The sequence below is a fragment of the Hydra vulgaris genome, chromosome 04, assembly GCF_038396675.1.
Source record: "Hydra vulgaris chromosome 04, alternate assembly HydraT2T_AEP".
NCBI lineage: Eukaryota > Metazoa > Cnidaria > Hydrozoa > Anthoathecata > Hydridae > Hydra > Hydra vulgaris.
Window position 1 is genome coordinate 3334597 of NC_088923.1, and position 12904 is coordinate 3347500.

Here is a 12904-nt window from a genome sequence, read left to right on the forward strand (position 1 = left end):
AGATTTAAATTCATATTAATGATCAGAAAGTGAGTTATAAGATTTAAGTTGAGAGATTAAGTGTTAGTTAGTGAAAGACTCAAAAACCTTGCTTGTAATAGTTAGATAATTATGGGGTGACAGTAGTTAAACAAATTATATCACTCTATAGAATTTTTAAAAATAGAGATATCAGTTGGAAAACAAGACTCTGATAAGTTAAAAAGTCTTAATATAAAACTTTTTAAAGTTCTAATATAAAACTTTTCAAAAATTTTTGCACTATTTTTATACAAAGGCCAACGCTTTTAAATTTCTAAAATAAAATGTCCAAAACAAATAAAAAATTTTAAAGTTTAAATGTTTAGAACATTATAGAAAATGTCCTAAACATTAAATTTAAAAAAAACATTCAAAATGACTAGACCAATATTTATACATATATATACATATATATATATATACATATATATATATATATATATATATATATATATATATATATATATATATATATATATATAAATATATATATATATATATATATATATATATATATATATATCTATATATATATATATATATATATATATATATATATATATATATATGTATATATATGTATAAATATTGGTCTAGTCATTTTGAATGTTTTTTTTAAATTTAATGTTTAGGACATTTTCTATAATGTTCTAAACATTTAAACACCAGTATTTAAACATATATGTATAAATACTGGTCTAGGAAGAAATCAAAAATTAGATAAGTGTTTTTACTAATTTATTATTGCTCTGTTCTTTAAGAACTTTGAGCACTCTGTTTGTAGAATACACTAACATAATTTATATATATATATATATATATATATATATATATATATATATATATATATATATATATATATATATATATATATATAAAGTATATGACAAAACAAGTGCAACCAAATAATGCTAATATAGTTTCTTTATATAAAAGTGCTGCATTTTTTCAATTTAGAGAAATAACTATGTAACTGTTTAGAGACAAAGTTCTTCAAGTTTTATTCATCACAAAGTTCATTATTTGTACACGAAAATTAATAAATTAATCAAAAGTATTAAAAAAATTGATTTCCTTCTGGACAAAACAAGTTCAACTCGAAAAAATGTTGACCAAGCTGTATTTCGCTATCAATATTTTGTGGCGAATCCTTTATTGTCGATCACAGCCTTGCATCTTCGAGGCATAGATTCGATCAGGTGATCAATGAAACTTTGTGGAATCGCTGCCCAGGCCTTTTGGATTTGTTCAAACAGTTGATCCTTATTACGAACACCTTCACGATTAATTCTGCGGTTGACAATCTCCCACAGGTTCTCGATAGGTTTGAGATCCGGAGATTGAGGCGGCCAATCCATCACCGATAGGTGGTTTTCTTGAAACCACTGCTTGACTACTTTTGCAGTATGTTTCGGATTGTTGTCTTGCTGAAAAACCCATTTTATTGGCATATTCCATTCAGCATGAGGTAACATAACATCTTTCAGGATATTTTTATACATGAAACAGTCCATTATTCCATCGTTTCGATGTATTGGACCTACACCGTTAGCAGAAAAACACCCCCAGACCATTACATTGCCTCCACCATACTTCAAGGTCTTATGGCAGTAACGTAAATCGAGGCATTTTCCGGCCGGTCGACGTACATGGCAAATGCCATCGCTGCCAATGATGTTGAACTTTGATTCATCACTTGACAGATCTGACGATCATAGAATCCTCTCTAAAAGTGGTGGAACGCGGTCTTCCACCTTTGTTATCTGTTGCCAACTTCCCCTAGAACGATATTTGGAACATAGTCTTGATACGGTCCATTTTTTCACACAATATTTATCACAAATATTTTTTTGTAACATTTCACTTGCATAATCGCCAATAATTTTCTTTCTTAGTTCCAATCCAAGACTGTCGGGAGCCATTTTTGCTCTTGAAGTCATAAAAATAATAAAAATAAATGATCACGCTTCTCAAGGCTTACCGTGTTACATTTATCTTGTGATGATACAATAATGCTCTGTGGAACACAACGTCTTGGTTGTATGTAGACTGTATTGATGTAATAAAACACTTGTTGTATTTCACTTCTTGTATTGATGTTCTTCGATAAAACACTTTGATAAAACTCACTTCGATAAACTGTCTTGATAATACTGACTGATTGACTTCCATATACTAACTGAATTACATATCGATTTACATGTCTCTTATATAGTAAAATGAACCTGGATGCTTCCAGATGCTTCTTCTAGAAACTTCTGGAAGCTTCTGCATGCTTCTGGAAACTTCTGGATACTTCCTTTAATTTTTAAAAAATTTCCGTGACGTTGACACGGACCAGACTTAAGAAAATGAAACAAACCAAAAAAGTTGCACTTGTTTTGTCCGCTGTAAAATGGCACTTGTCAACGAAATTCTGCCTGTATGCTGTCACCTGTCAGCTGATTGCTCATGTCATGGCATGCTATGACTCCAGATTCCTGGACTGTTTGCTGTGGTAGTATAGTTCGTTTCGTTTTTAAGACATGTAAAACTAGGAACACTTTTTAGCATTGTTCGATGTTGGTTGCAAATGTTTTGTCCAATACTGTATATATATATATATATATATATATATATATATATATATATATATATATATATATATATATATATATATATATATATATATATATAAATATATATATATATATGTATATATATATATATATATATATATATATATATATATATATATATATATATATATATATATATATATATATATATATATGTATGAGTAGCTCTAGTGATCAACTCCAATGTTATCTTGTAGTTCTTGTAATTACCAGCAAGCAATATTGTTTCATCAAGCAATTTTGTGGCAATTTTTTTCAGAGGGAGTGGGTGATTTGATTTTGTAACGCAACTTTTAATTTTTTTGCATTTTAAATCTAGTCCTTTTTTTATTTTTTATTTTTTATAGAGTTGTAGAGTGCATACTCAAACATCAACAGTTTTTTATTCTTTTTTTTTTGTTGTTTAGGTGCCCCAAAAGATCCAACGGTCTTGTCACAGAGCACTGCGGAAGCGCATTTAACTTGGAAGTTAAATGCGCTTCCGTATCATTCCTTACCGCGATGCGAAAATGTGTCCAGAGTTCGTTTCGAACCTGGATCTCCTGCTTATAAAGCAAGCGCTCTTAAAGTGTACATACAGTTGATGTTAAAGTGTACATACAGTTGATGTATGTGCACTCTGATTCGGCTCTTCAAATTTAAATTATATTGAAATGGACTTTTTAAATTGACTAAAATTTTAAGTTATTAGTATAATGAATATTCCACTGCGTTTAAGGCTATATCATTCAATAATAAAACTTCACCCACAGTTTATGGCTGTTTGATGAAAAATAAATAATAAGAATATAATAATTAAATACAAGTATAGTATATTATTAAACACTAATTAGTTACTATAGTAATTATTAAACAAGAATATTAAACAGGAGATTATAACATATACTTATAATATAGTTATAATTAAATAGTTATAATTAATCTTTATTATAAAATCTTTGTAGTTTGTTTGAAGAACTTATCTTCAAAATGCACAATGTTCTAATAAATTGATATTGAAAAATCAATTTACTAATAGATAGTCTAATAGTCAATATGGGTTTGTTAGAGCAAAATCTTGCACTAAATATTTACTAGAAAAATTAGATATTTCCTCATTTGCGCTGGTTAATGGAACCCAGTTGATGTTATTTATACGAATTTTGCAAAAGCATTTGAGACAGAGCCTAGTATATTGATTTTGAAAAATCTTTACTCAGGTTTGTTTACTCAGGTTATGTATATCTATAATCAGGTATATCAGTTTTTATATATATATATATATATATATATATATATATATATATATATATATATATATATATATATATATATATATATATATATATTTATTTATTTATTTATATTTATATTTATGGAAACACTACGGAAAAAAACACATACTGAAACTTTTTAGTCCCTGTGTAATAAGTTCTCAACCAAGAGGTAATCCACTGTTATTCAGAGTGGTAGCCCTCTTATCAAATATAAAATATCAGCCTTGGTCAAGGTAACCATTCAGCTGCTTCTCAAAAGCTCTAGCAGCCAACTGGCCAGGCCTTGGTCAAGGTAACCATTCAGCTGCTTCTCAAAAGCTTGATGCTACAATATCAAAACTAATAGCCTCAGTCAGTATGCTTCTCACCCGCGTATCTGTTCTTGAAACTGAAAATATAACTCTAAAAGCAAATCTTTTTCAACAGCCAAAGTCAGCATCTCCGAGCTTGACCACAACTTTTAACTGGGCAAGCGCAGTCAAGCACAGTTCAGAAGCCAATAAAGCAATTATTACAGCAGTCAATGAAAATGCTAACATTGTAGAAACGAAATCAAAAAGAACTATAGTTGTCGGTCTTCCAAAATCCTTTGACAATAATCAGAGGCTAATTTCAGTTCAAAGTATGCTTAAAAAACTTAACTATAATGTTGCTTTTAAAGTTGTTGGGCATTTCACAAAAAAGATCAACAACAACACCAGTTTAACTACAATAGCAGCTGAACTAAATGAATTGATCATCATTGAGACACCGCAATGATCTCTTATCTAATGCAAAGCGACTTGCCTCAATAGCTGAATTAAAATCTGTCTACATTCGCCCAGACCGTACACCTCTTGAACAAGAAACATTCAACAACTTAAACAAAAAGCGTGCTACAGAATATGCAGAACTATTGGCAAAAGATTTACTTGACAAACCCTTTCGATTTGTCATCCGCAGAGAAAAAATCAAATGCATTGACACATCCAAAACAGTCAACATCAATGGAAGAGAGAGGAATGCATTCCTCAAATGGAAATCAGCTGCTGAAGCCATTCAGTCGCTCTCAACATCTCACTAGTTCAACATTATTTACCAAGGCCAGCTCTTCCATCAAATTATCTCATCTTTCATGCTTCTACACCAATGCAACCTCCCTCAATCCAATAAAACTCATCGAACTGTCCTTACCTGCAGAAAACAATCCTTTTGACATTATTTTTATCACCGAGACATGGTTCAATGACCAATCAACTCCCTCTCAGAACTACAACCTCTATCGTTCAGACGCAACCAAATTGGAGGAGGTGTAGCTATATACATAAATATTAAAATCATCTCAAACAAAATAGAGGAATCCCTACTACACAAAGATTTTATTCCTTACTATTCAGAACAATTATGGGTTGAACTAAAGCTTTTGAATGAAACTCTGATCCTAGGCTGTATTTATAGACCTCCATCCTCCGGTATCAAAGCCTTCTCAGAGATTTCAAGTGCTATTTTCCATGCCAAAACTTTAATATCTACAAAAAAATCCAACGGTATCATCATTGCTGGTGACTTCAATTTCCCAGAGATTACTTGGACTTCCAACTCAGTCTTTTCCTCTAGTAAAATTGGTCTCAGTTCTTCATTTGTCTCTCTTTTTCAAGATTGTCATCTTCACCAAATTGTCACTGTGCCTATTTTCAAACCAGCTAATTGCCCTATGACAAAGACTCTTGATCTCTTCATATGTGACTCTTCATATCGTGCTAGCAAAATCAAAATCGATCCTCCACTTGGTTTGTCTGATCAATATCATTGCACTATCACCTGGCATTACAAACTGGCTTCCAGCATAAAATTATCACGTTTCAACAGCTCTAAATTTATATGCAAGCATGGTAACTACGAAAATATCAACAAACAATTCAATAATGTTGACTGGTCGTCTATTTTTAAAGACTTAAATGTAGAACAATGTTACCAACTTTGGCTCAACAAATACAATGAATGTTGTCTTCAATTCATCCCTCGTATGCCAAACAAACCATCCCCCAAAAAATAACCATGGATGACAAAAGAACTAATATCTCTTATTCGTCTTAAAAAATTGCTTTGGGCTCGTAATGTCAGTTCAAAATGGAAAATCACATCACTGGTTGGGGAATAAAGGGAAACTAGAAAGTTTGTTAAAAAAGTCATTCCTCTCTGAAATCTTTCGAAATTGCCCTTGCCAATGATAAGCGTAATCTTAAAAGACTGTTTTCATACATAAATAGTAAACGCTCTGTAATAAATCAGATCTCATCTATGCAAATCACCAGTTCCAATGAGATCATTAGCTCTGACAAAATTATAATAGCCAACTCACTTAACAATCAATTTCAATCAGTTTTCAGCGAAGAGCCATCCAATGACAATCTTCCCCATTTTGATCGTAGAACTAACTCAATCTTCAATAGCATATCTTTTGATACTCTGGTTAATCTAATGGAACTCTCAGCACTAGATATATCTAAATCACTTGGTGTAGATAATGTCAGTCCTCACTTTTTACGCTTTTGTTCTACCTCAATGTCTTCTCCACTTACTCTCATCTTTCAAAAGTCATTTGACAATGGTGAAATTCCAAGCTCATGGTCCAAAGCAAATGTAACACCTTTATTTAAGAAGGGCTCTAGAATCGACCCATCAAACTACAGACCAATATCATTCACCTCGATTCCGTGTAAAATAATGGAGAAATTAGTTAAGAAGGCAATCATGCAGCATTTAAAATCAAACCATCTTTTATCAAATAGTCAACACGGATTTTTAGAGAAAAAAGTATGCATTACAATGTATCTATATTTCCAGTCAAGAAGTCCAATGTTATCTCCTTGAAACAATGGACTTCTTGACTGGAAATATAGCCAGAAAGGTAGCAGTTGACGTCGTATTTCTGGATTTTGCTAAAGCTTTTGACAAAGTCCCGCATCAACGAATGCTTTACAAATTAAAAATGTATGGAATCGAAGGCAATATTCTCAATTGGATAAAAGCTTTTCTACTCAGCAGGTCTCAACGAGTCATCCTTGGCGACACTCAATCGAATTGGTTACCTGTGACAAGTGGAATTCCGCAAGGATCAGTCTTGGGTCTAATTTTATTCGTTATTTTCATCAATGATCTGCCAGATGTAATAAGCAAAGAAAACAGTTGTAAGATTTACGCTAATGACACTAAAATCCTAAGCATTGTCAACTCACTTGCTGCTCAACTTCAACTCCAATCAGATATTGACCAAATTGTCCAGTGGGCTAAATCTTGGCTCATGGAGCTAAATGCAAAGAAATGCAAGGTCATGCACTTTAGCCAAAAAAAATTAACACCTTTCAAGTACTCAATGGAGGAATTAGGTTTTTGTTCAATAACAACTCGAACTACATTGGAAGCAACTACCTCTGAGCGTGACTTGGGAATTCAAATTACCAATGATCTTAAAGTATGAAACCCAATCCATCATTGCCTCATGTAAAGCAAATCAAATGCTAGGCATCCTAAAACACACTTTCCAATCTCGTGATGCTTCTTTATGGAAACAACTCTACTCCACCTACATCCGTCCTTTACTTGAGTTTGCAATTCCAGCTTGGAACCCTCATTTGATGAAGGATGAACAAACTATTGAATCAATACAGCGCAGAGCCACAAAAATACCAGACAAACTAAAAAAGTTAGACTAAAAGTCCAGATGTTTACAACTTGGCCTATTTTCTCTTGTTGAACATCGTAAATGAGGTGACCTCATCCAAAAATATAAAATTATTAATAACATCGACATAGTCAACTGGCACTTTCCTCTCATCACAATTCCACCAAGAGCAAATCACAGAGAAAGAATTCACCGTGAAAAGTACAGCAATAATTTGGCTCGTTTTCACTTTTTCAACAATCGCATTGCCAACGCATGGAATATGTTACCAGATAAAGTAATCGGTTCTCCAACTGTCATCAGTTTTAAAGCAATAAGCTCTAATGTTACTACAGTTTGCAGCTATCCTTAGTGAAAGTTGCAATATGAGCTTCACAAAAACTAACTATAATCTGACATTCTATGATATGTATTTTGTCAATTATTTTTACTTTTGTTGTAACAAATATATACTACTACTGCTACTACTACTACTACTACTACTACTACTACTACTACTACTACTACTACTACTACTACTACTACTACTACTACTACTACTACTACTACTACTACTACTACTACTACTATTTATATATATATATATATATATATATATATATATATATATATATATATATATATATATATATATATATATATATATATATTATAGTGTAATTTAAAATGTTACATGTTCCAGTTTATTACTTTTATTATTGTTTCATCAGAAACAATAAAAATGTTTTTTTGTTCAATAATAAAATGTATACTTTTTTTATAGATAACGATGAATGCTTAACCTCAAATCCATGTTCTTGGACTAACAGCATATGTAAGAATACAATAGGAAGTTTTTTGTGCTTATGTACAAATGGTTGGCTTTTAGGAGCAGATGAAGCTAGCTGTGTTGGTGAGTAGTTTGAAAATAATTTATATTTCTTAACTTGAGTTTATTTGTTTATTAACTAATGCTATCGTTTATTAATTCATTTTTATCTTTCCCATTTATAGTATGTTGCTTGTAATATATATATAGATATAAAAGTAATTATTGTTGTGACCTACATTTAAATAGCTACATTCACACAACCCTCAGAGTTAGGAAAAATCAGGTCAGCATTAAATTGTTGACCTCAAAGTGTTAGAGATTGGCAAAAAAAGTTTGATACAATGGGGTTAGCATAAAGTATAGAAACAAGGTCTGCGACCTCAAACACTTTAAGGTCTGCAGTTAGATTGGCATTATTTAATGCCAACCCTAATTCCTAGGGTTGTTCACATGTATGTGTTATATATATATATATGTATATATATATATATATATATATATATATATATATATATATATATATATATATATATATATATATATATATATATATGTGTGTGTGTGTGTGTGTGTGTGTGTATATATATATATATATATATACACACACACACACATATACACACATACACACACACACATGTGTGTGTGTGTGTGTGTATATATATATATACACACACACATGTGTGTGTGTATATATATATATATGTATGTATATATATATATATATATATACATGTGTGTGTCTGTATATATATGTGTGTGTGTGTATATACATTAGGGGTATGATAATTTTGCAGCCCTGTATTCCCATATTCAATTTAGTTAAGTTTCTATGCAAAAATCAAGAGAATATCAAACATTTATACTATATCTCAAAAAAGTTTGTCCCCATTTAAAAAGAAGATTTATGGAATATAAAAAATGTAATTTTGTGACAAATGTTCCAGTACCTTACAGAAAATCAATAAGCATAAACAATTAAAATAATTTTTCAATGTATTTGATAATAAGTATTTAATGTTAAGTTTTTCGATGCTATGACATAAAGGCACTAAATCTTGCATCACTTTTACCACACGTTCTGCACATATATTCGACCTATCGACATTAGGTTTCTAGTATTCTGAAATAGTAAACTCAGGTTTTTGTACTTTTGCAGTAATCTTGTCACAAAAGGGTAATGAAGATTTAATGATGTTGTTGATCTTTCAAAAAGATCATTCATGGCATGTTCTAAAAGAGTCTAAATATGGTGTTGGCATCCTATGAAAGTAGGCTTTTCTAGTTCAATGGTTTTGAAATGTTTCTGTAACAGTGATACTACACCAGTTCTTATTCCGGTATTTACAGATGTTGTGTCGAATACAATCATTTTTATGGCTGGCTACAGCTCATATTCATCCAGCACTAGCTTTATCCCATTAAATATTGTTTCACCTTTTCCATTTATCAGCTCGAGAACAGCAAGTCTAACCTCTCTTGTTTCATTTTTCAAAATAACTACTTGATGTTCCATTTTCTTAATGTGCTTTCCATAAAAGTGTAGCCACTTTTCATTTTTTTAATTCCCATATAATTTCCTTTCAACTTTTCTCCTTCTTTCATGACACCTTTGAAGACACCACTTTGAGTTGGAGTAGGAATAGAAATTCCACGTTTTGATAGAGTTTAACAGACTTTATGTGCTTTTTTGGTACTAATCTTCCTAGAAATTACTAAATATACAACCAAATTTGTTATTTATCTTTTAGATGATGATGAAAAACTTTCTACATCTTAGTATCACTGTTGGAGCACTACTTTTTAGTTTCTGAATGACCTCCTTCACTAGCTGATCCATGGAAATCTTAGTCTTGGCTGATGGATATTTGTTTCTTTATCAATACTAGTTTTCTTGGATGAATACCTTCAGTATCTTCAAATGTGGTACAATATCCAACTATTCCATGTGTTGACATTTAAAGACTTTAAAATTCTTTATCTTCCTGGCACAACCATTCACCTTTCTCATCAGTTATGTTAAATATTTGGGTAAAGTTTTGAGTTCTGGGTTTTGAACTTTGTCAAGCTTTTTCCATACATTTTCTATTTTTCTGTCTGAAGCTGATTTACCTTGTAGAATTTGAATATTCAACTTTCTCTATAGTAATTCAATTTCTTTATCCAAAATTGCAACTCTCTTCTTTCTGCTTTTCACATTTAAGTGACAAACTTTTAAATCGAGCAATGATAAGCTGTTCTGTTGGCATTTTATTCATTTCACCAATACTTTTAACAACAGCACGTCTTCTTGAAGTCTTAACTTTTTAAACCTCAATAAATTTGATTCCCAAACTTTCTTATTCTTGTCTGAAGCAAGACCATTTTTAACCATTTTTGTATGTCTAATACGTTATTTATTACTCATAAAGATAACAATAAAAAGATAGGAAAAATTATTTTCAGCTTGGGGTGTGGTTTTTTTTCAAAAACTAACATCAAAAACTTATATTTTCGGTTTACAAATATAGTTTCTTCACTCATGGTGAAATTCTTTAAAGAAAATTTTTAGTCAAACCCCTAATATATGTGTGTGTATATATATATATATATATATATATATATATATATATATATATATATATATATATATATATATATATATATATATATATATATATATATATATATATATATATATATATATATATATATATATATATACATATACATATATATATATATATATATATATATATATATATATATATATATATATCATAAGAGAAATGTTTTGAGTCATCTGTCATCATTTTTTAGAACATATACGTTAAAACTGTACTTGAGATTCTAAAATCTTTTTAAAATAATGCAAAAATTAATGTATATAATTTTTTTTCATTATTAATTAATAATTTTTAAAAATTTTTTTATAAAACTTTCAATGCAAATAAATCAGATTCAAAAAAAACTACCCCTGCAGTTTTTTTGTAATAAGGAGTTTGTTATATATAGAACCATAGGAAAAAATTTCAGAATCATATCTTTGAGGCATCTCAAGATATACTTTTTTTTGTACAAGGCATCAAAAAACTTATAAAAAGTGTTACATCATTTTGAAATTGAATTTTCATAGTGAAGCTTTGATTTTTTAATGTTTTAGGTATCATTTTTGAGTTCTTCTCTCTAAAAAATAGTTAGGTACAAATTTTCAACACTATTGATCAAGTACTTCATAAGTTAAAACTAATTGTGTTATGTAATTAGCTTTAAAAGAAAATGGCGCTGAAAAATGTAATCAAAAGAGAGATTGGGACTGAGTATCGATATCTCTTAAACCATAAGGAGTCAGACAATAAAATTTGGAGTGAAATTTTCTTTCATTAATATGAGTTTGTATTCCAAAAATCATCAAAATCTGATATGGCATGGAGCCAAAAAAATTTTTTTGGGTTGATTTGACATGGAATGACCCTTCAGTTAAGTCATTTTTAAATATGGTGCTGTGAGTTAACTAGTATTATTACAAACCAAATCAATTATAAAAAACTCTTGGTAATATTCACTTTTCTATTTCTAGAGAAAGCACACTTCGGCATATATTGCTTTAGTTTTCTCACATGCTTTAAGCGTTTATTTTAGAAATAGCTTTTTTTTTAACACAATATAGTTTTTAAAAAATAAAATTCACAAGAATACTTATATTATGATTATATTATCATGATTTTACTTATTATTATGATTATATTATCATGATTTTAAGGCAATAAAACAAAAAATGAAAATGAAAAATGGTTTTTATCATTATTATTATAGTTCTATCATTATCATCTTTGCTCTTTGAAATAATTTTAATTTGTTTTGGTTTTTTAATGCTGAAGTACACAAAGTTTTAACTATTTTATTCTTTTAAGTAAATTTTAATGAAATAAATTTAGATCAACGAACTTATTGTTTAAGATTTTTGTTTATTGTTTTAAGTTTTTTATTGTTAAACAGTTGTAATGATTTAAAAATAGATATAAAATATAAAGTTTATAACTGTATGAATATGCGTATGTTAAATGTTTAAATTTATTAAATAATGAAGTCTCTAGTTAAAAACTTTTTTTTTTAAAGTCTATCAAAGTATGACTATAAAAAAATGCTAAAAAAAATCATAACAATTTTATACATATAAAATTCAATTGAACTTTAAAAGTAAATTTTTGCTAACAACTTAAACCTTTTACTTTCATTATCAAATGTTCATCATTAAAAACTTTGCAAATATTATTTACATAAAATATATATGATTTTAAATTTTATATATACTATTTATAATAGAACAAAGCAACCTCTAAAAATGTAACATCTCAGCACATATGCATTGAGGTATTTTATTTACAAATTTATTTTTATTAATTTTCTCTAACTAAAGATATAAACATTAACTAATGTTTTAACTTTTAAACAATTTTATTTTGTTCTAATAAATAATAAAAAAAACGTTAAACAAACTTTAACACCCTCAGTTGATGTAGCAGTACTCTGCTACAAGTCAAGCTGTTTGTCA

General features: G+C 29.3%; 1 protein-coding gene across 1 annotated transcript in view; it reads left to right on the forward strand.

Annotated features, from left to right (window-relative positions):
• LOC101239423 (uncharacterized) overlaps positions 1 to 12904 on the forward strand; it is a 157662-nt gene that overhangs the window by 113310 nt on the left and 31448 nt on the right. The window contains exon 19 of the mRNA XM_065794841.1: positions 8323 to 8451. Coding sequence (XP_065650913.1) covers positions 8323 to 8451 — 129 coding nt within the window. The remainder of the gene's footprint in view (positions 1 to 8322; positions 8452 to 12904) is intronic.